Consider the following 27,842-nt stretch of genomic DNA (forward strand, 5'->3'; position numbering starts at 1 on the left):
TCACTGTGCAAGACTTCATATATATAATATATAAACAACAATAACTATAATAACTGTTTAGAAACATCTATCATAATCTAATGTGCACCTACTTTCTATCAACTTATTATACTTGACTTCATCAAGTCTTGTGCAGTTAAATGAGCATTCCTTCTTTTATGTTTCTCTGTTAGACACTTTTGGTTGACAGGGACCATAAGATATGTGTTGAAAAAAAGATATTAAATAAATAATCATATGAACTTTTTGAAATGTATAAAGGAACCCTTAAATAGTGAAATAATTGAGGAATTATTATTAAGAGTTTATTTTTATATAGTTTTGGCATCTTCCCCAATAATTTGAAATATGAAATAAATTGTCATAGGGAAAAAAATGCCATTTTGAAATAAACATGTCTATAAAAAATAAATAAAGATCTCTAATATAACACTCTTTTTTTTATAAAGAAAATGTTTTTCTAAAAAGAAAATCTTAAATTATTTCACAATTCATTGATTTATTTTTATATTGAAGACAATTTGTTTATGTTTATTTATTTCACACTGGCCTATTTATTTATTTAATATTGCTCACTTTGGGACCCCATAGCGGATGAAAATTAGCCTCGTGAGACCGTCCTGATCTCGCGAGCTCCAGTTTTCCACTCGCAGATCAGTCTGGCATCTTGAGGCAGAGAAAATTTGGAGCCGTTAGCCAAACGACCGGGCCAATCAGCGTTGGTTTTGAGGTGGGTTAGGTGGTGATAGACCAATGGTTTATCCAATCAGCTAACCAGTATTATCAGCCAGCGGTAGCCCTAATTCTGTTAGCCGCTCGCTAATGCTTTTTTTCTCTTGGATCCTTCTTTTGGAATATGGTCCGGGAACCTGAAATGGTGCCTTTTATTCCTAAATTCTCGTTACACAAACGGCAAATATCCTTTACCGACATGTTGCTTGCATGCTGAGCTTACGAGCTATGCTTTGCCTGCAGCAGCAGGGGCGGGCTTGTGGTTGTATTTTCATACGCTTCGTGGATCTGATTGGTTGATTTGGCCCGTCTATCACCAACATAGGTGATAGACAGATGGTTCATCCAATCAAATAACCAGTATTTCGCCCCTTCCCAAAAGTTTTCCAACGGAAAGTTCCCAGATGGATATGCCAAGCAAATGCAAAGCAATCCATCTGGCGGAGTCAGGTTAGATGAAAATCCCTTTATATTCACAATTTACTCCTTTTAAAAGTAATCAGAGCTTTTTTTGACCAAAAGTCTGGGGAAGAAAAAATCCATGTGATTAATCTTATGTTGTAATTATAACAAAAGTACACCTCCACACTGACACTCACATGCATTTATAAGCGGTAGCCTTCGTCTTAATCTATGTGAATAATCCTGTCCGGTCAGTCTGTCTCCACCAATCAGCTTCAGTCCACAGTTTCCTCTCAAATCCACTTCTTCTCAGTAGGACACCCACCACCTCGCTCTCACCTGTTCTCACCTCTTACTTCACTCAGATCGACTCCATCCTGCTGCGTAAAAAAATCAAACATTGACTGATCCTGCAACAGTTGCATCAGTCCTGTACTGTATATACAGCTTTTAGTTTGGGTTTAACTCAATTACAGCAGCTTTACTGAAAAGTTCCAGGATTGAATTTCATTAGAAAGCTGTAATGAAGCTTGGGTCATTTGTGATGGATGACCTCTCTCTTCTCCTGCAGCCGACATCCTGGAGAGCTTTGACAACCACCCACCGCTCATCCTGCCCAGCAGCACCTTTCACCTGGAGCTGGATAAACCCGTCGTGGAGCCCGCCCTGTTCCAGCAGCTCGGTCATCTGCAGGAGTTCATACGCCGACTCCCCCGCAGTGAAACCCAAGCCGAGCCCGATGCGGAGGAACAGGTAACAAGCTCTCTGACCCAGGAGCAGGAAATGAGACACCTTGAGGTTTATACATCTGGTATTGATTGACTTTATGTTCCTCAGACTCTTAATGGGATGCCCACAGACAGGCAGTCTCTGACCTCACCCTCCGTCAATGTCTTCCAGGACCCTGCCCATCAGGGGGTCTCTGACCCGGTTACCTGCCCCTCCCCTGAGGCAGACCGGGACCGTAGCCACCCTGCAGAGCCGCCTCAGGCCAGAGGATCTCATGGTGACCTGAGCAGCTGTGAGGCAGTCCTGACCCAGAAGCTGAAGAGCCTGGAGCTGCAGAACACCCTCCCAGGTCAGGCCGACATGACTTACCACAAGAGCCTGGCACTGGACCCGTCCTGCCTGCTGACGCCGCCCAACACCCCGCAGGGTATGGAGTTGGCTGAGCTGGAGGCGGATTTGCAGGAGGGCGCCCGCCAGCAAAAGAAAGGTAACTGAAGATGCAGGGGACTTTACTGTTGCTCCCAGTAAATGTAATTTAACAGAGAAAAGTTTCAATCCATCAGGGATCTTTGTCAGGCATTGTCAAGCGAACACCATAGAACTGAATAAAAAATGCATACAAATGTAAACATATTCCTCATTCAGGTGGTTGTGATCTGCATGTCAATGTACTCTCAGATTGGACCAGTCAGAGCACAGCTGGATAACACTGCCTGATGCTCCCATACAAGGGACAAAGTGTGCCTCTAAGAAACATATATATATATATATATATATATATATATATATATATATTATTATAAGAACATATTAATTCTAATAAACCAGATAAAAGATAATTATCAGAAGAGAATATAGAGAAATATAGAAAAAATAATAAATAGAAAAAATAGAAAATAAAATAAAACATTACTTGGCCCAAAAAGGTTTAAATTACAAAAGCAAACTATCAATGGCCCGATATTTGTTGATAGTTACAGGAGAAAAAAAAAGAAAAGGGATCTATTACCATGTTTTAGAAAAATAAAAATATATTCATATTCATATAAATCTGTTAAAGAAGATCTGTGAATCATACATACATACAAACCAGTTTGTTCCAACTATAAATGATTAAATAAAAAAATAAAAAAAGGCAAAAGATCACCAAAGTCATTAAAATGAATTATCTAGAGAACATACATATCTGGAGCAAATTGAATGGTAATCCATCCAATAGTAGTAAAGGAAAAGTCAGATGACCACTGAAGTCAGGAGGATTCATTATCTGGGGAACTATAACATACTTAGAAAACGCATATTAAACCATATATATATATATATATATATATATATATTTTAACAAACATGGCTTCACAGATGCTTCCAAGTGTTCCTTTAAAGCCACTAATAGCTGGGAAACATTAACTGAAACCTGGCAACAAAAGATAATAATTGAGTGAGTGTGTACATGTACAAAGAAAGCCCTGAAACAAAGAGTCAACCACATGTGATGAGAAAGCTGACAGCATTTTAAAAGGCCCATTCATGGCTTCACTTACACACAGCAGGTTTTGATCCAAATGACTCACAGCTCTGTCACTAAGAATACAGCCACTTCGCTTCAAACCTTGTCCTCTGTTACTAACGTCTGGAATGAGGTCTACTTTAAAAGCTTGTTCACTTCCTCTGACTGAATCTATTAAGAAAAGTATTTAGTGACTTGACCTTCGAGGACCCGCTGCATATTTGTTCCAGGTCCACATAAAGGTAACCCTGACATAAAAGAGGTGGAGCGCCTTCCCAGTCCTCCCTTCATCTTTTCACTGACTCTTGGAAGTTGAGGAATTTCAAGTGGGAGGCTGTGCAGGGTGGGCTCGCTCTGCAAAGGAAAGAGAGTTTCCTCTCCCACCCCTATTGTGTTTGGACACCTCCGTCATGAGGTCATCTGTAGGAGGGAGAGGGAGTCAGAGTGAGAGTCGACTACTTCACTTTATGTCCAAGGAAATGATACGGCAGCATTTCTGACATAGTGTGGACCCGATATCTAAGCCTAAGAGCTGGTGTTACAACATATTTTCATCACATCATCGTAAAATGTGATTTTTTTTTTTTATTGAGTCTTAAAAGAAGATGAGAGCCAGTAAATGCAAAGTACTTAGTAATCACTGGAAGACATATTTTTCTTTTAATTTCCAGGTACCGGTTGATAATCAGATCACATCAGAAAATGGGGACATTAAACAAAAATATACAGGATTTAGATATTGTCAGGTACTTTTCTTTCACCTGATTTAAAGACTGAAAAGCATGAAATAGCAACAACCGCTTGTACAAAGGAGCATCCATGCAACAGCGTGGACACATTGGGTCTCAATCTGGAACCGTCGTGCTGTTAAGATTGTATCTCACTCAGAAAGTGGAGGCTAGTCAGCCACTAGACTGATTCCCACTAGATGAACTTAATTCAGAGAATTAACAATTAACATTAACATGACATAAACCAGGTGTCATTCAAAGAAGAAACTGTCTCAATTTATGGTTTAATTCATCCGAATAAGTGACATGAGTAAATTACAGAATTGACATCTGTGAAGAAAAATAAGTCAAACTTAAATTTATTAACATTAACAACAACAACAACATTAACAATTTTGACCAAATAAATACAAGAGTCAAAACAGACGTTAAGGATATATATGCTGATTTCTTAATAGATTAATCTTAATTGTTGTGTGGTGTTCTCAGGAGAGGGAAGGCTTTTATCTAACGTGGCCTGTTCGTCCAGAATCTCTCCTCAGATCTGAACCAGACCTTCAGAAACCCTTTTCGTCACATGTGATTGTGTGTATTTAAAAGGTTCAACCTGTGTTAATGCGCACAGACCTCCCACTGTTGCTGGGTGCTGCTACAGAAAGGGTTTAAAGCCAGAGGATTGTGTTGATCCTAATCAGATGTCTTTACTCTCATTGGTTACTTCTTGTATTGTGTTTTCTCTGTTAGTGCTTTTTATTAAAGTCATTCGTTTAAAGGGTTTGAGGATTACATCAAAACAAAGCCATCTGGCAACATCTCTTTATGTACATGCTGTCCTAATTGGCAGTCGTTATTTCATACAATCTGCAAGTGGTACTATCATGTCTTCTACTATTTTGATCATCTATTAATCATTCTTCAATCTATAAGTCATTTTAAAGAATAAATGTCAAACATTTCATTCAACAGTCACCGCCTCTCAGATGTGGGAAATTGACTCTTTTTTGTCATTTTATTTAATATTTGCTTTTAATATATTCTTTTTTTTTTGGACTGTTTCTTGGGAAATAGAAGACATTTGATGATGCCACCAGACACATTGGGATGGACATTTTCCACTAAATGTTTTATAGGCTAAAAGATTAATACATGAATCAGATGAAAATTATCAGCACATAATCGATAATGAAACCTTTTTTATATATATATATATATATAAAGGGATGTCCAAATGCATTAAATTGACATTTTTAAGGTGGGTTTGGCCAAGTTGTGGTTGTGGAAACCATGGAATTGGTTAATTTTGTTTACACCCTGATGGGAACCCTGTGTATATCATCCCACCATGTGGAGCCAAACCTTGGCCTCCAGTGTATCTACCTCTGTGGTTTTGGCTAAACGACTAATGTTATTTTGAAAGTTTGGTAATCCTTTAATCTGGCCCCAAGAATTACAGAGAGGTGGTGATGTCAGGAGAGAAAAGAGCAGTGGCCGATCCGTCATGGGAATTTACAGTTGGGTTGGTGCGTGGAATCTTAATCGGTGGAGGCATTGTTCGGGACAGGTCCTGCGTGGGGGGCAGACAGGCAGCATGTTGGGAAAAGGCAGGGGGTGGTGGGGGTGGTGGGGGTGATGGTGGAGCAGGAGCTGCAGGGGTGGGAACAGGTTTTTTTCTGTTGGTTTTTTGGGAATGCTACTGTTGCTGCGTTGTTGTCGTGACAGGACAAAACACATGAGGAAGACAGGGAGTCCCTGTTACAGCAGTGCAGCATGCTAACCTGTCTGCAGCTAACAGGTCTGATTTCAGGCAGCTCGGCAGATCATTTCAAAATGTAAAGACTCCATCTAATGTGCACCAAAGCTGGGTTTACTGTCTGGAGAACAAGATTATGAAAAATGATGTTGAGTGTGCTGTTCTTGAAATTAAGAAAAAAGTATCACACACTCTGGCTTCATGTGCATATCTCTATTTATTCTGAAGACGTTTCAGCCCTCAAACATCGTCAGAATAAATAGAGATATTATGCACATGGAGCCAGAATGTGCAATACTTTTTTCTTACTTTCAAGTCTACCTCCAGTGACACCTCATCATAACCCTTTGTTTGCGTTACTTTTCTAGATTATATAGTTTGCTGTTCTGCCACCACTTTGCATTTTAACACATTTAATCATAGATTCTTTTTCAACATTATTGTTATTTACACATACATATTGTAGCATAATGTACATAGTTGTGCATACTTATTTCTTATTTCTATTTTTCTTATAATTTCTCTATGTTTATATTTTTATTTTATAAAGGGAGCAACTGTAATGCAACTGAATCCCCCCAATTTATAGGACAACTCTTAATTTTTTATTTGTAACATGACATTTTAATCGTCGAAAGGCAGCTAGTCCCTGTATCAATACAGATCTACAGTATTTATTGTGGTTCACACAACAACACTGATCTGGTCTATTTTGGGTATTTGAGTATTTATACCACCACTTTGTTCTGACGTGAGCATGTGTTTCTCTGTTTGTTCAGCCAGTGGATGTGCTGAGAGGAAGACAGAGAATGTAGAAGAAAAAGAAGAAGACAGGGAGGAAGTGTTTACGGTGGAGCTTCACAGAGGACCTCACGGTCTCGGCCTGGCGCTCGTGGACGGGACGGTACGACATCTTCTTCCTTCTTTATCCAGCATTCATCCTCTTCTTCTTTTCTCTTTTATAACATTGATTCAATTATAACTATTTCCAGTTACAGTAGTGTCAAATTAAATTGAAAAGGCCAACTTTTATCTGGATTGTTTAAGATCAGCAGCCATGTGGGTTTGTATGTTTTCACGCAGTTTAATCCGGACAGAAAAACCTGCCTCAGATCTGATGAAGACTAATGAGATTATATAAGACTGTAAACTCTAGGGATTTCAACTCAACAGACTGGAACTACAAATCTAATCTGACTAAATGTTCTTACTGACTAAAGGGGATGTCGTTGTGCATTTCCTCTTTCTGCTTAGTGTTCTTGAACTTTAAATAAAAAACCACTAAATAGATTCGTAGGAACCAAACACTGTGACACAGACAACTGAAGCTCTATTTCTATTTCTCTGTGGGCTCTGTGAGGCTGTACTATGAGCCAAATGCTAACGTAAGCATGCTAACATGCTCATAATTAGAATGCTAACATGCTGATGTTTAGCAGGTTTACTAATTGTTTTCCAATATTTCAGTCTGGACCAAATGGGTCGACCCACAGTAACGCTGGCAGCATGACTAAAAAGGAATATTTCAGTACACACTCTGGCTGCTGTTCATCTCACTAAATGCGTCCATAACTGTCAATAATCTGTGACTTTATCTGTTTTATATTATATAGAAAACGCCGCTGAGAATAAGCGGCATTTATGTGAAGTCCGTGGTTCCCGACTCACCTGCCGCTCAGTGTCAGAAACTGAGAACTGGCGATCGCATCCTGGCTGTTAACGGCGTCAGTGTAGTCGGTATGGAGTATAACATGTAAGTCTTAAAGTGCATTTTAAAGTACACACAGGTCTGCAGATATTAGTCTGATCCCTTCTTCCTGTAACTGCTTGTTTACATCTTGTTGTGTGTCTCTATGTTTTCCTCTTAGTGGTAGAGAACTGATCCGATCATCAGGAGACTCTCTCAGACTGCTGGTGGCCAAAATCGACTCAAAGACGGGCAACAGGAGCTCGGCTACGACTAAATGCTGAAGGAAGAGCTGTGTGTGGACGATCAAGTGCAATTGGGAATACTGTGGGACGTTTGGTTCTTCTTACCTGCTGCATCCAAAGTCAGTATATCTCACAGGATTAAGGAGAAACACAACCTGCTTCTGTTTTCAGTGCGTCGAGACAATCAACCCAAAGCAGCAGGACTGACTCGAGACTGAGGGCATGGTCAAGTTTTTAAAAGCTCATTTTGCTGTCACAGCTCCTTTCTGCGTCGGGCTCGACTCCACACTCATAAACCATGAGGCTTTGGCGGTGAGGAAAGTAGCAGTTGTGAAACATCTATTTGAATGTCTGAGTATACAGTATTCTGTCTGAAGAGCTTCATCGAGCTGCTCCAGGATCAAGATTCATGTCTGGCAACAACTGGAATTATTCATTTTTAAATTATTATTATTTTGTTATTTTATAACAGTGAAACCGTTTATTTTACAATGAAAGAACCTCCATTTTACCCCCTTTTGTTAGAAAGTCTTTACTCACTTCAATTTCTTTACACAAGTAAAATATCTGTCATTGGGCATCATATGTGGACAATATATATTTGTTAATATTCTGTCTTTTGAATATATTTCTAGAAATTTCAAAACAAGGAAAACCATATCGAGATCAAGAGGAATTATCTCAACTTACTGGGAGATTTTTGTTGTTGTTTTTTAGGAAAAAACAAGTCGGAAAATATGATTTTCTCTCTTGCATTTCAGCAGTTGTTCATTTTCATTGTGGCCTTCAGAGCTTCGCAGACATCTTTCCACTGTGAAAGCTCAACTTTTATATGGCATGAAAGTATTGATCTGTTACAGCAGCAGGCAAAGTGATGGGTAACACTAAATGTCCAGGATTAAACAACAAGAATCATTAGACAGTCAGGTAAAAACCTTTAACCTGCAATATTTTATGTATTTAAACAAACTGGAGGGTTACAAGTTCCTTTTTAAAGCTGCTGTAATCAATTTCTTTTTTTTTATCAGTGAAACATGATAAAACATAATTTATTTTAACATTGAATCACATGACTCATGCTGCATTCACACTGACTGCATTTTTGGCGGCGCGATTATATACAAAGTCAATACAAAGACACAAATAGATGGTGCGATGCGGATGACACGAACCGCCTAAAATGCATCCTTCGCTTAGTCACGTCCTTCGCGTGTTCGCAGGAGATGAAGTATTAGAACTCGAGCGAGACAGTTGCGGGACGCTGTGTTGGCAAAAGCCTATCGGTTTTTAGACGTTGAATCAGAAATGGAAGAACAAATTACTGTAGCTGTGTGTGGGCATCCGGAGCTCTATAGTACCCTATTGTTTACAGAGACTAGAAAAAGGAGCTTTCTCTGGGAAAAGTAAGTGGGGAAGTTGGACTGCCTGGTTCCAAAATGATGTGTATGTTGTTGTGTTGATGCAGCAATGTTAGCGAAGCCCTGATTGATCCAAACTTTATTTAGAAAACAAGCATTTTAAATGTTTGCTTGTCGTCTTGCGGACAGACCTGACAAAGTATGAATCCAGACTTTTTACAAATCGGCATCATTGTTGTTACAGTATTTTGGCATACTTTTGAACCGTTTATTGCAATTTACCAAACGGCAAAATCCATATCTCAAGTAGCCTAGCGTTGAAAACGGCTGTCATGCACATGTAACGTTTAATTCCTGTAGAAGGCAGAGAGATTCACAAGTAATGCAATTAAACACAAATTAATCTAATATGATCCTGCCATCAAACTTAAAGCGACACGAATATACAGAGAAATAGCTGTAAAAAGCCACTGTACACGAACCTGCTTAGCAGCAAACATCAGACAGACACAGTTAGATACTAGCTGGTGAACAGAGTGGAGCATTTAGCAGCTAAAGAGACATTATAAAGAGATATTTCCCTCAGGAGTTGGTAGAGACCAAAATCTGAGCTAAAAAAAGAGAGAAATTTGGACTTCCATCCATCAGGTGGACAGAGGTGTTTCCAGGCTTTATGCTTAGCTTCATACTTACCCTAAAGACATGAAAGTGGTATCAATCTTCTCATCTAACTGTCAATGTTATTCCTTTAAAGCCTTACTGTTGGAGGTTTGGGCCCAAATCATAAAACATCTCAGTTACTCATCTGAGATCAGCTTATATGAAAAAAAAAATACATCAGCAGATATGTTGTAATATGTTTAACACTGTAAAACAACAAACTGCTGCAGCCCTCATCTGAAGTCTGTCCGTAAGAAGTAAAGTTCAAGTATATTGATAAACAGTATTATTCACAGTATTTTGTAATATTTATATTGCGCAGTATTTTTGAAACTATGTAATAAATATTATTTTGACTTTGAAAACCTTGAATGCTTTCTGGTTATTATTCTGTCTTTGTGTTTAAACCTTAAAACACTCCTATAATGCATGTTTGTTAGTGTTTTGGAGTAAACTAGGTCTGCAGCAGGAATCTAAAAGTATGGCCGGGTGGAGCAGCAGGGAAGCTGCTGGGTGTGTCGGCACGCTTTAGTGGCAGCCACCAGCCGCTGTTTATAGCTACTCTGTGGTTTCCACTAGCCAAGCACTTTCCACTGACTCCAGCAAAGCACAGCTCAGCCTCTGTGGCCCCCCGAGGCCTCGATTAACACTGCTTAATATCAGTATAAAAGTTTTAACATGTTGCACACTTGTTATTTAAATGTGAACACATCTGAGAGTTTAAAGTGCAAACAAGGTGCTGAGTGTGAGGCTTTCTGACATACTGTAAGAGTTCAGCTTCATGTTTACACTGCAGGCTTTTAATGCTCAGGTCTGAACTGCTGCTCACATTATATCAGTATACTCATATTTATGTATCCATACAGAAGACATTTCTCTTCATCGCCACCAGTTAGCTTCTTCATCTTCTGTGTTCACCAAGTGCTTTTTAACCAGTTGAACGCCACACGGCCCACATGCGGCTTGTTATAAAAAAGGCTAAACGTTGTTCACTGCAGAAGTACATTTACTCTTGTACAAATGTGAGGTAAACTTGTACTTTACTTGAGTCTTTTCTGTTAATGCAACTTTATACTTCTACTCCATTACATCTCAGAGGTAAATATTGTACTTTTAACTCCACTATATTTGTCTGACAGCTTTAGTTAGACAGTTTTTTATCCCCTTCCTGTCCAGTGAAAACCAGAGATCTCCAGGAGTGATGTCAAATGTTTGTGATAAACTGAAGGATGTTCCTTTATGTTTTGAGGAAATTTGCCTACTTCCTTAGAGAAAAAAATCCTATTTCAATTCAATTCAATTTTATTTATAGTATCAAATCATAACAGAGTTATCTCGAGACACTTTACAAATAAAGTAGGTCTAGACCACAGTCTATCAATTCCAAAGCCCCAACAATTACAATATTTCCCTCAAGAGCAAGCATTAGTAGTGGCTGTTGCAACAGTGGCAAGGAAAAACTCCCTTTTAGGAAGGCAGTGCAGAGCATGGGTGGACGCAGCAGGATGCAGCAGGACGCGGCCGGGCATTGCAGAAGAAAAAACATAAGGACTCCAGGGAGTAAACTCCCCAGAGCTAGGTTAGTAACAAGCATTTCTGGGACAGGATGCATACAAAAGGAAACAAGTGTAAACAGAGATGAGAGAGCAGCTCAGTGTGTCATAGGAAGGAAGGAACTTGCCCGGCAGTCTAGAATTATAATAGCATAGCTAAGAGAGGCAGGTTAGCTTAGATTATTATTAGATATTTAGATTGAACGCTACAGATGACAGATCTTTTTCGCTCTTTTTTTAGAGCCAATGAGAATTTGCATAAAAGCCAATAATTATTAATTGCTTTTCAAACAAAATATAAAAAGAAATGTATATTGGAAATAGTTACCATATTTAACCCTGCCTTTAACGTAGCAGTCGTTTTAATCCAGAAACATCATATATAATAGTAAAACACTAACAGGGAACATCTAACTGCACAATGAGTACTTCTACTTTTCATACTTTTAGTACATTTTGCTGAATGCAGTTTGAATGCATGTCTTTTACTTGTAGTGGAGTCATTTTTACAGTTAGTACTTTTACTGAGTGAAGGATCTGATTACTTCTTCCACCACTTTCCAAAATATCTCCTCCCATCATCACACCTAGACATGCAGTTAGTCAAGTTAAGTGGAAACACCTGTGTGGGTGAGCAGAGCCTCTAACCCTGAGTGCAGATCATGTTTCAAGTTTCCAAAAATGTGAAATATTTCATTTTGAATTACAGAGATGCTGGACAAACATTATCTACTTAATGTAATAGTGCAGCTATACATTTGTAACATAATAAAGATATGTTGTTAATTGACATGTACCTACAGCATTATACTTCATTTTATGGATATGTTTAGGTTACGGTTAGGTAAAGATCAGGGTCTTGGCTTAATACAAGAAAAGTCCACAGTGACCACCAGAATCTTTCACTAACCTCAACCTAAGTCCTCCTGTTGCCTAAACCAAATTAGTATCATATCAGTGTGATTTCTGGAGACAGGGTTTTGATCCTAATTGCACAAAAGCTAAAACTAAATACATGTAGGAATGGCAAACCTAACCAAGCATCCTCACTTTCCCAGAACTAAACAATCAGTCACACCTGCTTACACTTTGTCATCTGTGAAGAGAGAAAAGACACAGGAAAGAGGTTTTAGAGGCCCTATAAAGTACATTTAATTGTATTCACCTTCATCAGTTCATCTTCCCAATAAAACTATTATGTATTTTTTTTAATCTAAGTTCTTTAAAGGTATAAATATGTTTTAAAAGTGGTAATTTACCCATTTTATTCAAGATTAACTTGTTTTTTAATCACTTACAAAATAATTGCATTCAGATACAAAAGCAACCCCAGATCTTGTGGAAAATGGAATATGACATAATTGACTGGAAACAACTATCAATCTATTTTCTACAGCCATGCAGGTCTGTGAGGCTGTACTTTGAGCTAATGTTAGCACACCAACATGCTCAACATTGCAATGCTAAACATGAAAAAAGAAAGCAACAGGTTTTCCTTGGCCCAGGCCCAGTAGTTTTTCTGTAACCCTGCTAACAAACAAACAGACAAACAAAGCCAAAAACATGACCTCCTAGGCAGAGGTAATTAGCACTAAACTCCATGACAGCTGAGGCTGATGAGAATGTTGTTAGTTTTGCAGGTATTTGGTCGTAAACCAAAGTATTACACATTCAAACTTTGACCTGATGATGTCCCTAAAGCAAAAGTTAAGGTATCGACAAAATTGTTACAATCCATCCTGAGGGGAACATTAATGTCTGCACCAAATTTCATGGCAATCCAAACAGTAGTTGTGGAGACATTTTTACTCAAAAACCAGAAACATTGACCTCATGGTGGTACTAGAGGAAAAGTCAGTAGAATTCATCCAAAGTCAGTAGGATTCATCCTCTGGGGAACATAAATTTGTTTACTAAATTTCAAGCAACTTCATCAAATAGTTGAGATATTTCATTTGGGACCAACGTGGCATCAGCGACTACCAGCGTCTCTAAATATAGCATTGCTAAAAACACTAACTTATGGACAGAGGCCACTCTTAACAGCAGCAGCGTCTGGCATTGATCTGAAGTAGTGGTCACAGTTGAGGATGGGGCAGTCTGTGAACAGCAGGCTGTAGTCGTAGTACACAGTGTCCTCTGGAGGAGTTCCCTCTGGCCCTCCTCTGAAGCCACACTCCTCCAGGAGGCTCTCCGGGAGCAGGCGGGCCTCTTCTGTGGGCACTCTGCTCCGGAAAACCTCCAGCCTGGTGGTCTGGATCCCTACCTGGTCCTGGATCATCCTGATCAGACTGAAGACTCTGCTGCTGCTCAACAAAACCACTTCAAAGTTTCCTGGATGAGCTGCAGCGCCGTCGAAGGGGATCAGTCTGACACTCAGACGGATAAACCTGTTGGTTAAAATCTGACTTTTAGATCGGAATTCAGCTGATGTGGTTGTTTTTAGGGTTTTTATAGGTTAGATTCACAGTTTTGCTTTGAAATAAAAGACTCACATGAAGCTCTTTAAGAATATGGCTGAAATTATAGGGGATACAAATCAACGTGAGCTGACATGTTTCACGTCTGTTTTACAATTCACTTCACATTGTGCATGTTCAAAGCAAAAAGAGAAAACAAAAATGTAAATACTTGTGTAAATGTACTTGCACCACTGGTGACAAAGTTTCTACCCAACAGGACTGATGATACTTTGTTTATATATAATATCTATATAGTTAGTGATTGAATGAGTACAATTTACAATGTTTCTCTCGGAAATGTGGTGGAGAAAATGTAGTAGTAGTAGTAGTAGTTATCGTATCCAAAACAAATGCCTACATTTACTTAGCGACTTCTCACTTCTTAAATATTAGTTCTAGTAATAACAATGACATGGTGGTAAACTATGAGTGTGTACTACACTGACAATATTAAAGTAAAGTGCAAGTACCTTGGTTTATATTTTGTATTAATAATCTAAATCTGGAAAGTAACTTAACTTGTCAAATAAATGTAGTAAATTAAAAAGTAAAATCCCTCTGAAGTGAAGTAAAGTAAAAGTATAATGAAGAATAAAATGGAAATACAAGTAGCTTAAAATGTACAGCATTTGAGTAAATGTACTTAGTTACTTTCCACACGCACAAACACACACACACAATTATGGCACTTGTGTAAAGGTTGTGTTGAGGTCTTCTTTGTTTACGTAGCTGTTGAGGCGACATGTTGTCCTACAGTTAAAGGAGGTGATCAGTGTGATTTACTGCTGAAAGCTGAAGCTCAGAAATAACTGAATGCTTTACCTCACACATGGACGTTTGGTCTGAATCAGCCTGAAGTCATGAGAAAAGAAGAGACTGGTCTGGGATGTAGTTTATGACTTTTGCTCGAGATGGAGCTAGTTATACATCAGACTGGCAATACCTCACCGGAAAAGGCTCTTATAACCACGCACTATACTATATATACAGTATATTTACCCCCAGAGGGTTAAGTAGTTAAGTAAATGTACTCAGTTATCTTCACACGTTTGTTACTGTAATGCTCATAAGATACCTCCTGCCGTTTTCAGGGCTTAACAGTTGATGTTGATCACATCTTGATTTCTGAGAGTCGTTCTCTGTGTCATCACACAGTCTGTGAAGACAAAAAAAGACAGAAAAACACAGTCAATAAGAATAAAAAAAAGATACTTAAACAAAAAGAAGTAGTTTATTTTACCTCAGTCTTTGCACTTGTCTGCTCAAGTCTCGATAACTGATCATGTCGTTGGTGGTCTTCAGCTGCTGAGTCAGCATGTGGAGCTGAAACTGCTGACAAGCGACGTCCAAGTTCATCAGACCTGCAGCCACATGGATAAGTAATAATGGAGTTAATGTCACTGTCATTAGTTTAAACAAATCTGTTCATAAAATGTTGCAACAGTCAACCTAAATTATACTTGTGACTTAAAGCTCATGAACTCACCAAAGTAGGAAGCTTGATTTCCTCAGGAAATAGGATCCAAGAGAACGTGAATGCAGCATTTGAACAACGGTAATTGCTACTACAAGAAGTGAGCAGATATGCTCTCAAGTCTCTGAGCTAGAGTCCAAGTCAAGTCTCAAGTCTTTGAGCTACAGTCCACATATTTTGCTCTCAGATCTTCTTTTGTTTGGGCCCTGTTGTATGAAGTTTTTAAAGCCAAAGCTTCTGATGAGTGGCGCAGCAGCTGACGGTGCGGCCGACATGTTTGTTGTCCTCTCTCATGTGTGGCCGTTCGCAGCAGATACATTACGTATCACGTGTTACGTAGGTAGGTTATAGGTTACCCTGGGAGGGAAATTACCTTCAGCTCATCAAACTTTTCCTAAAAATAAGATTGTTTACGAGTCCCGTATCTTGATTCCAAGTCAAGTATGAAGTATTTTGAGGAGTCAAGAAGTCACTGTTTGTGCGACTTAAAGGAACGACTTATTGGGAATTTAGCTTATTCACCGTAACCCCCAGAGTTAGATAAGTCGATACATACCCTTCTCATCTCCGTGCGTGCTGTAATGCTGTCTGACGGCTCCAGCGGCATCAGGCCAGCACAGAACATGCAGGTGAATGGTTCCAGTAATCCTACTACTCAGAATAAGTGACAAAATAACGCCAACATGTTCCTATTTACATGTTGTGATTTGTAGAGTCACAGCGTGTACAAAAAACAACGTAACATGAGACACAGCCACCTTCTATCCCTAAACAAACCAGGAACTATATTCTTAGGCGGAAGAATATAGTACTTTGGCGGAGTGATATGCTCGCAGCAAGCCTGTCTGAGAATATAGTTCCCAGTTTGTTTACTGTTAGAAGATGGCTGTGTCTCATGTTACGTTGTTTTTTGTACACGCTGTGACTCTACAAATCACAACATGTAAATAGGAACATGTTGGCGTTATTTTTTCACTTTTGTCACAATTTGGAGCAGTAGGATTACTGGAACCAGTCACCTGCAGGATCTGTGCTGGGCTAAGCTAATGCTGGAGCCGTCAGACAGCGTTACAGCACGCACGGAGATGAGAAGGGTATGTATGGACTTGTCTTACTCTGGGGGTTACGGTCAATAAGCTAAAGTCCCAATAAGTCGGCGTGTTCCTTTAAGTGTGACTTGAGTCCAAGTCTCAAACTCAAGTCCCCATCTCTAGAAATAAGCCATATATTCTGTATGTATGCAGGTCTTTGTGTGTTTTCAGAGTTGAAAGCTGTGGCTGCCTTGTGTGTTTTCTGTTTGTAGGGATATTTATTGATGCTTTTCTGTTAAGATTTGATTCCCAATGAATCACATTCTGCCCCTCAAAGGTGTTATCCTGCAAGTCTTGGAGCTCCTCAAACAACCTCTAGTACAAGAGTAGGCTATAGTTTACCCAGACAAAAAGAACATTGTTCTGGTTTTGTTACCCAGAGCTGCTCTTATCTGCGAGGCGGATAAAAGGAAATGACTCACAGTACCCTCCATTAATACTTCAGTACAACCGCACTGTGGCATTTGAGTAATACTGACCCACATATATCTTTCTAATCTCTTTTTTTCTTCAGGATTATCTTTATCTGACATTCAAATGAACTGGGACAGACAATGAAGTCTGTTGAGAAAATGTGGAGAGCATTTTCAATGTGAGCGCACAGATGTTGGCGTTTGAAACCGTAAATCACAGAAAATATTGTAATTGTTTCCAGAAGAGATAACTTGTTGAGACTTTTGGGATTGAAGCTGCAGAGACAAGACGTATTACCCAGGCAGAAATCCTTCAGGTTGACTGATCCACTTCCATCTGCGTCACTGTGTCTGAACAGCTCGTCCACCTGCAGCTGATGGTCTGAAAACCACAGAGTCATCTCAGACAGGAAGCTCTCAAACTCCGGCCGATTGGACCTGAAGGACCGGGACGTTTTGTCCATGGAAACCTTTAAAACATGTTTCACACACATCACTTGTGATGATGAGTTTGATACTGTTTACTAAACAAGTCAAATTTCCCATCAAGTCTTCAACAATTATATCAAGTAGCTTGTTAGTAATGTAACAAGATTTCTAGATTCTGTGCACAGTGGTTGAGCTAAATGTTAACATGAAGATAATGATGAAGATAAAAATAAATATCATAAACTTATAAACTAGCACTTAACATAAAGTACAGCCCATGTTAACATCAGGATGCTAATAAGCTCGCAATGACAATGCTAGCATGCTGATGTTTAGCAGGTAGCCTATACGGTAATGTTAAATGTGATTACAATCTTAGTTTAGCGTGTTAGCATGATGATATTTGCTAATTAGTACTAAACGTAAAGCTCAGGCTCATGGTAATGTAGTTTTGCAGTTATTTAGTCATAAATCAAAGTGTTGGACAAACTGAAATGCTGACCTGGATTACTAAAGTTATAATAATTCATCCTATTCATCAATAGTTGTTGTAGTTAAAATGACAACAAAATAGTTCAATATTTTGGAGAAAGCGCTTACATTTGCTTTCTTGCTAAGAGTTAGATGAGAAGAAGATTGATACCACTCTTATAAGCATGAAGCATCACACGGCAAACAAGTAGATTAGCTCAGCACAAAGACTGGCAACAGTTGGGGGAAAATAAAGATTTTTTGCTATATACTTTACATTTTTACGCTGTTTTTTGGTGAGTTTTCGGGCCCGCTGCTTTTTCTTCTTCATGTTGTCCTGCATGTGTGTATCTAATCCAAGAAAATCCTATGGGAAAATCCAGGTTCCTGAGATCCAGCCCCTCCCTCAGACACAGACAGGAAATCCCGTCTGGAGACGAAGGTATACGAGAAAAGACTGACTTGGAGAAGAGCCAGTCAGGATGCCTCTGAGTCTGACAGAGTCTGATTTACTGACAGCAGTGAAGGATGTACTCATATCCTTAAGTGAAAGTAGTGATACCTCAATGGAAAAATCCTGTTCCAAATTTAAAATTTCCATTGCTTTGCATTGCAGTTACTGTAATTACAAATATGTTGGTCCCTTACACTTAAACTGAGACTTCAACTGCTTCAATTTAAACTCCAATTCAACATTGCACTTGGAAACTTTTATTTAAGTCATTGTTACTGTTTTACAATGTTTGCAGCTTAAATATTAGTTAGGTTTGTAGCTTTCACCCTTAGCGTTTACATCTCATTGGGTAGAATAATCTATAACAAAACAAAGCACCATCATTTGTATGTAAAATGTTAATCTGTAAAGTAACTATAGCTGTCAAATTAGTAGACGTAGTGGAGTAAAAGTAGAAAGTAACTCTAGTAAATACTCCGTTAAGGTACTAGCACTACAAATATGCTACGATATGTACAATATCTGCATGGCTGAATGAGAAAAATGTACAACATATATCTCTCAGAAAAGTGCTGGATAAAAGGTGGTATTAGTTGTTGTAGCATACCAAAATGAACATTTTCAAATAAAGCACATTCAGTTTGCTACTTGCCCCTTCGGAAGAATAAAAATTTGTAGCAATAATTCTGAGATGGTGGTACAGTTTGTACTTTTACACTGATAATATTGCTTGCACTGATAGGCCTACATATAAGTCGTTGTTGTTCTCAGTCTCTATAATATGCTGAAATCCTGCTGAGGATCAAAAAACTTCTGAAACAGCTGAATGAACTCAGTCAACTGTGAATAAAAAGAGCTTGAAAGAAAAAAAAATATATATATATATATATATATATATATATATATATATATGATTCTGACAGAAAACACAACACGCTTCCTTTGATGACTGATGTCTTTCATCTTTGCTCTTATACAATTCTTCCTCTCATGCATATTTTATGCATCTAGAACAGAGAGATCACTTCAAAGTGGATTTCAGGTTCTACCAACCAAACGGAGAACCACAGGTGTGCTCTTGGTATGTGGAGAACAAATCTTTTTTTTACCCTGGGTGCCAAAGTGTGCACTCATGCAACATGAAATTTAAGAACAGTTTCTGACGGTCACTCATGCAGGACTTGATGCTCTTAACAAACTTAACAAAGCTGCAGCAAGGCGTGGTGGAAGAAGTATTCAGATCCTTTACTTAAGCAGCAAAAAAAACCCACTGTAAACATACTCCAATAAAAGAAAATCAAGGAAATCCTGCATTGAAAATCTAAATGTATTAAGTTTTGTTAGCAAAATGTACTTTAAGTAGCAAAAGTAAAACTGCTGCTCTAACATTGATGCATCCGTATTAGCAATCTAAAAATGTCATATAATAATATATCAGCCACTGCAGAACGAGTACTTTTGCTTTTGATACCGTAAGTATCAAGTACGTTTTTTACATTGTTGTATGGGTATACTTGGTAAACATTTGAGTACTCCTCCCCCCACTGTAGTATGTGACATTAAAAGGAAACAAGAGTATTTTACACTGTTACATTAGAACATTTATTTAAATAAAGAATGTGAATAGTTCCTCCACCATAGCATGAGTACATGTTTCAGTATCTCACGTTGAGACAGTATCTCCACAGATGAGCGCTGCAGTGGAGAACATAATGTTTGGTTATATCGCCCTCTGCTGAGTGAAAACAGAACTTAAAGAGGGTGAGAGAATGGCTCAGTTCCTTCCTAAATTAAATACTGGACATAAAATATATTGCTGTAATACATTTTTGCTACAGATGTAAAGTTGCAAATTAAGAAGGTAAAATTTCAGGATAAAAGAAAAACATTTAAACACATTGGTTTCATTAAATCAATAATTACTCCATAGTTATGCTCCTTAATATAGTATTTGTGGCTGGCATTTAGACCATCATCGGGGTTGCTAAACTCTTCACTGAAACACTAAATAATAATAATAATAATAATAATAATAATAATAATAATAATAATAATAATAATAATAATAATAATAATAATAATAGTAACAATAACAATAATGATAATAATCATTTAAACATGCTCACGACCTGTGTGTTTCTATACCTAATACTTCTACTCCACTACATATTAGAGGGAAATATTGAAAATTTTACTCCACTACATGTATAAAAGTTAAGCTACCAGTTATTTTTCAGCTTTAGATCATGTTTACAAAATAGATGAATTAATAAATTATGCATTATTATAGTTTAAGCTACCCAGCTGTATATCATATTTAAAGTTAACTACCAGCTGCAACATTAAAGTAATGAACACATTGATGCGTCAATAATTATAATACAGTAATATAGGCTAGTATATAGATTCTAAAAATGTGCTATTCTGCAAAATGTTTGACTTTTTACTGAATGCCGAACTTTGTCTTGGAACAGAGGGTTTCTACACTGTGGTATTGCTACTTTACTGAAGTTATCTAAATATCTAAATAAATAATTCTTTGACCACTGCTAATAATCAATCAGTAGCATCACATCATGTTTGATATCTGTGAGTAGGCTAAATACATCGGTATAGAATATGACTCACTAGTATTCAAACAGTGCTGGTCCTCTCCTCAGTCAGGAACTCCTTTCTTCCTTTTTTTCTTCTTTAAATCTTTTGAGAAGTTTTTGTTGTCCTTACTATTGACTCACTGTTGACCAGTTGCTATGGGAACGGGATCTTCACACACACGCACGTACGCACACACACACACACACACATGCTTTGATTTATAGTAAGGCCCGCTAATAAAATGAAATTAAAAGAAAGTATTTTATAAGATGTAATGCTGATGCTTGTTCAACAGTTGAGGATCTGCAGTGAAAATAAATAAACTTGTTACCTCTTCTGTCCACTAGGTGTCTGTATTGCCAGGCTGATTTGGGATCTGTTCCTGCCTGCAGGCAGCCAAATCACCTGTTATAGTAACATCTTATGGTATATTAAAGTACCCACACAACAATAAACAACTTCAGCAAAAGTTTTTTATACTTTTTAAAACATTTTTAAAAGTATACTTGTTCTGCAGTAAAATGTCTCCTGTGACTGCTCTATTGTTATATATGACATTATGAGATGCATACTGATGTGTCAGTGTGAGAGCAGCATGGTACCGTTGTAGCTGCTCGAGGTAGAGCTAGATTTAACTACTTTATATACTGTTTAGTTTTAGTTTAGTCCAGTGGTTCCCAAGGGTCAGACCAGATTAATCTGAGGGGTCGTGATGATGATTATTGGAAGAGGAAAGAAGAAACAACTAAGTTCTGATAAACCAAATTGGATTTATTTTTGGGATTTTCTTTGTGAAATATTGGATAAGTTTACCTTTTAAGGACCTCTAACACTTGTTTAAATGAAACCATGTGAACATGTATTGGTGAAATGTCTCTTTGGTGGAACTAATAACAACTCTGTCATCTGAAACAACTAAAAACTGATTTTTGTACGGGAGTCACAAGCCAAATAAACCTTAAACCCCAAAATACCCCAAAAACATTGTAGATAAGTACAGAACTTACAATGCTACTACTACTAATCTACTAATTCTTCTGATTTCTAGAGTAGGAACATCACAATGCTGTGCTTTTAGGAAATATATAGGTATATATTTTGTTTTTTGGGGAATTTAGAACGAGCTAGATGTATTGCACAACAGATGATAATATGGCTAATACTGTTACCATATGCATGTCCTTCTGCACACTGTTAATGCTGTATTTACATATCAGTGTGTTATGTGAGAACCAAAATCTCCACACATTTCTCTCACCCTACATGCAGCGTTCATGTATATGTATTATTTTATTTCTATGTCGTGTTTTTCCATATTCTGGTTTAATTACAGATCATATTATGCAGCAATTTCTTCTTTGCACAGCCTAATGACGCTGTAATCCATTACCCTAATTTTTCTTTACATAACTCCTATGAATACATTAGATTCACCATATGCTGAAATTGTTTACTTTGATATTTTCTTTGGTATTAATTAAGAGGATTTCCATGCTGCAATGAAACACTTTCCTCTTCTCTTTGATGGATAACATAAATTATGCAAGTTGTCTGCATGTGAAATGGAAACCAGTAGCATCCTGAAAAGTGGTCAGACAAAATGAAATACAGCACATGATTCGTGGACCAATCTTGCAATCGTACTAACTGACAGGGCCTTTTAAGATGGACATTGTTTGTGTTCGGTTTTTCACTCCTGTTGTTTCCTGCGGCAGCTTTAGTAAACTGTTGTTGTCCGGGCTGGTCTGGCCTCGGTGGTGTTCTTGTCCCTGTGTGGCTGGACAGGTGAGCAGGCCGGTCAGGGCCTTTGTCATTCCCCAGCCGCCCAGTGCAAACAACCAACTGGGACCAGGATCCTTACCGCCAGTCAGACGACAACACAATCCCTTACCACTCTGAGGTCCAAGTGTCAGCAAAAACATTTTTAAATGTTTTTTTTATTTATTGGGAGCCCGACACAACATCATATAGTAATGAATCACGATTTATTTTGTCTATAAAAGCAACTACTGTTTTATTGTCAAAGTGTTTTAGACTCAACAGCTGACGACGATTAACAAGACTATATGCTGGTTCAGACTACACAATATATGTCTGTTCCGATGGTCACTGTGTCAGATTAGGTAATTATAGTCATATCATCTATCTATCTTGTCTATATCCTTGACGTTCCACTTCCGGGATTGCTCCTGTGCCACAGGAAATTCCGGCGGATGCATGTATTTTTGCCGTTTTACATTTCCTTCCGCTTTCTCTGTGTTGGAATTTTAAATTTGGTGGCTTTATGAGGATATGGTTGACTGCTTCTCAGATCTCTGCAGGGTAAATTGAGACAGCTAGCTAGACTATCTGTCCAATCTGAGTTTTCTCTCGCACGACCATTTTGCAGCGGCTCTGTGCGGAGTTTAGCACCGCCCATGACGATTGTGATTGGTTTGAAAAAATGCCATTAAACCAGAGCACGTTTTCCTCCCATCCCCGAATGTGGAGTAGCCAGACCCTATTTTTGTTCTCTGCACCTATTGTCTGTCGAGTTTGGCTATGATCGGGCTGATTTATTTTTGGGGATTTTCAGTTTGAGATGATGCATGCTGAATCAATCAATCAATTCTCTGTTTGCTATCCAGAATAATGTACTATAAAACAAAATTGAAATTAAAGCCGTCTGTCAGAATATCTTTGGTCCTTTTTGCCAGTGATGTAAATTGATGTAAATTTGCTCCCTGTGATGTTTAGGTGCTCAGAGAGCATCCGGTGTATCTCATGAGGCCATTATGTTTCTGCATAAATTACAGCCTGCAGCTGTAGAGCAGCAGCCCCGAGACAAAACGTTGAATTATTTCTGACACTGAGACTAATGACAGTATTTTTCTTCCCTTATAAATCCAATATAACTAAATTCACTTTCTGTGATGGATTAGCTGTTTGTTTACTGAGGCTTGAACTGTAGCATCCTGCCGAGTGGGGATCAAATAGAAAAACTCCTACATTTCTGAACTTTACTGGAAGGAAATGTCAAAGCCTTGGCTTAAGAAAGCACGTTGGCACCCTTAAATATCAGAGAGAGGTCATTGTGTGGAAAGTTTCATGTTAAATAACAAGAAATCCTTCAATTTGGTACCAACAAACTTCCCTTGGCACGCTTGTTTTGGCCAACACCAAAATGAAATTTGTGAAAACAGGGTGAATGTGCAGGTAATGATGGGATGGGAAAGCATTTAATGCCTGCTACATTAAAAGCTAAAGGTTATGCATCCCATTTTCTTATGACACCTTTCCCCAATGACGCTGAAGTATGTTGTGTATGTACAAATGTGGGAATTGACCGTTAGATAAACCCTGCTCTAAGTGGTGTGCATGGGAATGTAGTAGAGATACTCAGTAATGACTTTGGGTGGTGGTTTCCTCTTTTTCTACCCTTCCCAAAACCAAAAATACAAGAGTGAAAGTGTAAGGAATACATTAAACGTAAACTGTTTTCGAAAAGGTTACCTATCATGTAAATAGTGCACAATATAGTTATAGTCCACTATGAAATACCTTCAATGCACAGCTAATTTGAGCGCACCTACGATGTACCGTACATTTTTACTCCCGTATACCACAATGCAACGCGGTCGTGTTTGCCTGGAGGAGAAGAAGAAGCAGAAGGACTTGTTTGGTGATTCCCTATATAGTTTACTATTTAATAAACACGATATAGGGAATAGTGAGTGAGTGAATGAGGGAAGGGTTTCGAGCACAGCTATTAAGTGTGTTTGTCTGCCCTAAAGTTAGCTTCTAACTAGCTAACAAAGACTCAGCGGTATACATAGCAACGGTCTATTATACTTAGCAACGGTCCGTTATACAGAAAAAAAACAGACCGTAGAATGGCGTGATTGAACAAGGTTGCGTAATAATTTGCAATAATGACCAGCTCGTTTTACATTATCCCGTATACCTCCTGAATAGCTCTTCTATCAATAAGGGGTAATGCTACAGTAATCATCTTCAAAAGTAGCCTACATTTAACAAAAAACTAATAATTATTTTACAGATGATTGTTTGACATTTGAAATGTGTGCTTCATATGATGGCAGAAGCTGAAATGGGAAATGTTTATTGCAGTGTGGTGATAGTGTGTGTTTCTCTCTCTTTCTCTTTCTAGGTCGGTGCATCTGTAGTCTGCTGATAATCAGACAGAGAGTTAAAATTCAGAGCAGTGAGCTGTCAGGTCAGGACGAGCTGACATCGCTGCTGTGAACTTCCTGAATGCTCTGCACACATGACCAAACCTCACACAGATTTGTGTGTTTTAAGAGGAAAATCACATTCAGTGCGCTCATGCACACGCATTCATTAATTACAACCTCTCCAACACAAAGACGGCATATTGGACACGGTGAATTATACTAATCTGTAACATGAGGTACAGTAGCTATCAGCCATGTGCATCACAGTCTCAAACTGAACAACTTCTGCTGCTATTAAGACAGATAAATGTGATATTTTATGCTGTTTGTTTTTTTGCTTTAGTTTTTACAGCACAATTTAGATATTATTTCATCTCCCAACAAAGCTATGTAACGTTTGTTAATATTACGTTGTTAAATGTACCAAAACAATAATAACCATCTGTTATTGCTTAAAGAAAAGCTAACAAATCTCAGCCCTCAACAGCCTGAGATGACCAAAACAAGTTAAATTAGAGTGTGCAATGGGAAACTACTTATACAGATTTTCAGGGTTAGGTGAAGCTAACTGCCCACACCTGAATGCCTCACCTGCAGGAAAAACTGTCAAATGGTCCCAAATAAGCTCATGAGACATCTTTACACAAAACAACCTCTTGAGCCAGTAAAGTCATTGAATGCTTCAAGCAACTAAGAGAGTAAACGTAAATTCATTTTACTTTTGAACTGAATGAAAGAAATGAATTCAAACAACTATTCATATGACAACCCTAACAAGCATTCTTCATTTTCTAATTCTAAATCCAATATTTATCTGCATTTATATTTATTTTTGTGCATGACAAAAGAGTACAGCCATGCTAGAGGCTGTACTACTACTAAATGCTAAGCTCAGCGTGTTAACATGCTCATAATGAGAATGCTAACATGTAGATGTGGAGTGCTGCAGGAATGAGTCCTAAAACCTGGATTTTTGCACTTCTGCCTCCCTCGTCGCGAAGTCAATGTTTTTATTTTTTTATTTTTACATTTTGTCATATGTCACAATTTCAATCACGAGAGACCTTATTTTGGGTAAACAATTATTGATTGAAGTGTGCAAAATAATGATAAATGATAGTCTTTGGCGATTAGACCCGTGGATCGTGACATCATCAAATTCCCATGGTGACGTCATCATATTTAAAGGGAGAGAGAGGCAGAGAAGCCGTGAGCATGTAGGATACACCCCCCGTGGGAGTCTAGACCCTGGTGGTGATGGTGATGACTGAAGAAGATGCTGAGATCTGGATGAATGAGAAGAAGATCAAGCTCTGGTGAGCTGTAATTAGTGAACTGGAGGTGAACAGGTGGAGGAGGTTTGCAACGATTCATGCTGAAATGTGAGCTGACAGCAACATAGAGAACAACATTTAAATGTTGACAGCAAGAATGTGATTGGCCGATAGAGACTGTGGCTAAAGCTGGTTGGGAGTAAACGCCCCCTAATCAGCTGGTAATGTGAAGCAGGAGGAGGTAGAGTGAGGTGAATGAGAATGAGTGAGTAACATAAGATAGACTTCCTGCTTGAACTTATGCTAAGCTCCATAAGTCGGTAAATACCCCACGAGTGAATTTTGAAGCTTTTACATGTCTTAAAAAAGGCGGTTGCTAACAAGTAGCTAAATGAGACTACAGGCGTTGTCAAACGTCATCATGCTGAAACATGTGACATCAATTTGGAAGCTAGTGGTGGTGATGTTGTAGTCATGCGAACATGGTGTAGGTTGTTTACGTTAGCTTTTTACTTTGGGCAATTGCATTTATGCTTCAAAAATCCTAAAAGTGGTGTTCATTTCTGAAGATTATCTTGCTGAACAAAATGCATATACTAAATATCATCAGTCTTGCATGTATTTGGTTTTTGCAGTTTTTTCCAACTGCTTACACACATTTTCAAAACTATGTCTCCTTTTTTCAAAAATCTACACACAATTCCCAAAACTGCACACACAAAGTTCAAAATGCCTCACATCTCCTTCAAAATGAAACACTGCATTCAAAATACCATAAACACATCTCAAAATGAAGCATTTGCATCAAATGGCAAACACTTTTTTCATAATAGTACATTTTTGGATATACCATGTACACACTGTTGTTCTAAATCTAAAGCTCTTTTGTCTTTCATAGGTTTATATCTACATATACAATGTTCTAGAGAGAAAGTAATAAAAAAACAATGTAATGTTACAGTAAAACAGAAAATATTGATTTGGCAAAACATTAAGTTTGTAAGAATAGCACAGTGTTGTTTACAGTAGCATGAAAAAAGAAAACTAAAGAACAAATATGTAAACCAAAGGTGTCATTTTTACAATAAAGAATGTGTCTGTGTGTGTGTGTGTGTTTGTGTTTGTGTGTCGGGGCGGGGGGAGGGGGGATTGTATGCACTTTGTGCATAACAAAGTCTGATTGATTTGTAATGCTCAAATAGTCATTAGATAGTTGCATGAAGTATGGATGCCACTGTAAAGCTACTCAAGATGGGCTTCTCTCATGGTCAATTCATGGTTGATCACATGATGAATAAGTGTGGCCCTGATCTCATCAGAGATGGCTCTCCTTCTTTATCTTATTCCCTCCTCCTCCTCCTCCTCCTCCTCCTGCTCGTTGTTGTCCCCTGTCTCTCCCTCCTACTCCCCTTGCTCTCTGTCTATTGTTGGCATCCATTGTTCAAAACAGGTAATCTGACCTTTGACCTATGTATAGGCCTATACTAAAGCAATGATTGGTTAGTGTTAAGTTATGACTTAATGTGTTTGCAAATGTGAGGAGTGTGTGTGTGTGTCTGTGCCCTGGTAAATAAGTGTAGCATTTTGATTGGTTGTGTTTAGAAAAGGAAAGCAAGTCACTTCCTGATAGATTTTTGTGTCTTAGGTAGA

The 27,842-nt window shown here is 38.3% G+C and overlaps 2 protein-coding genes across 3 annotated transcripts in view; one reads left to right on the top strand and one right to left on the bottom strand.

The window, feature by feature from the left end:
* Nucleotides 1-10,166, top strand: part of radil2a (Ras association and DIL domains 2a) — a 37,310-nt gene extending 27,144 nt beyond the window's left edge. The window contains exons 12-16 of one of the 2 annotated variants that reach the window (XM_028599776.1): nt 1,706-1,887; nt 1,972-2,350; nt 6,631-6,755; nt 7,465-7,604; nt 7,720-10,166. In XM_028599776.1, coding sequence (XP_028455577.1) covers nt 1,706-1,887; nt 1,972-2,350; nt 6,631-6,755; nt 7,465-7,604; nt 7,720-7,822 — 929 coding nt within the window. In that variant the 3' untranslated portion in view covers nt 7,823-10,166. The remainder of the gene's footprint in view (nt 1-1,705; nt 1,888-1,971; nt 2,351-6,630; nt 6,756-7,464; nt 7,605-7,719) is intronic. The other variant, XM_028599777.1, reaches the window with a different exon arrangement.
* Nucleotides 10,167-11,488: 1,322 nt separating this feature from the next.
* On the bottom strand, nt 11,489-18,179 carry LOC114569901 (uncharacterized). The gene is made up of 5 exons (XM_028600037.1): nt 17,972-18,179; nt 17,093-17,264; nt 15,057-15,177; nt 14,892-14,972; nt 11,489-13,744 (listed from the first exon to the last, which is right to left on the bottom strand). Exons 1-5 carry the CDS (start codon nt 18,035-18,037, stop codon nt 13,375-13,377), a joined length of 810 nt encoding a protein of 269 aa, XP_028455838.1. The 5' UTR covers nt 18,038-18,179; the 3' UTR covers nt 11,489-13,374.
* Nucleotides 18,180-27,842: the final 9,663 nt, after the last annotated feature.

Source organism: Perca flavescens, chromosome 15 (assembly GCF_004354835.1).
Source record: "Perca flavescens isolate YP-PL-M2 chromosome 15, PFLA_1.0, whole genome shotgun sequence".
Lineage (NCBI taxonomy): Eukaryota > Metazoa > Chordata > Actinopteri > Perciformes > Percidae > Perca > Perca flavescens.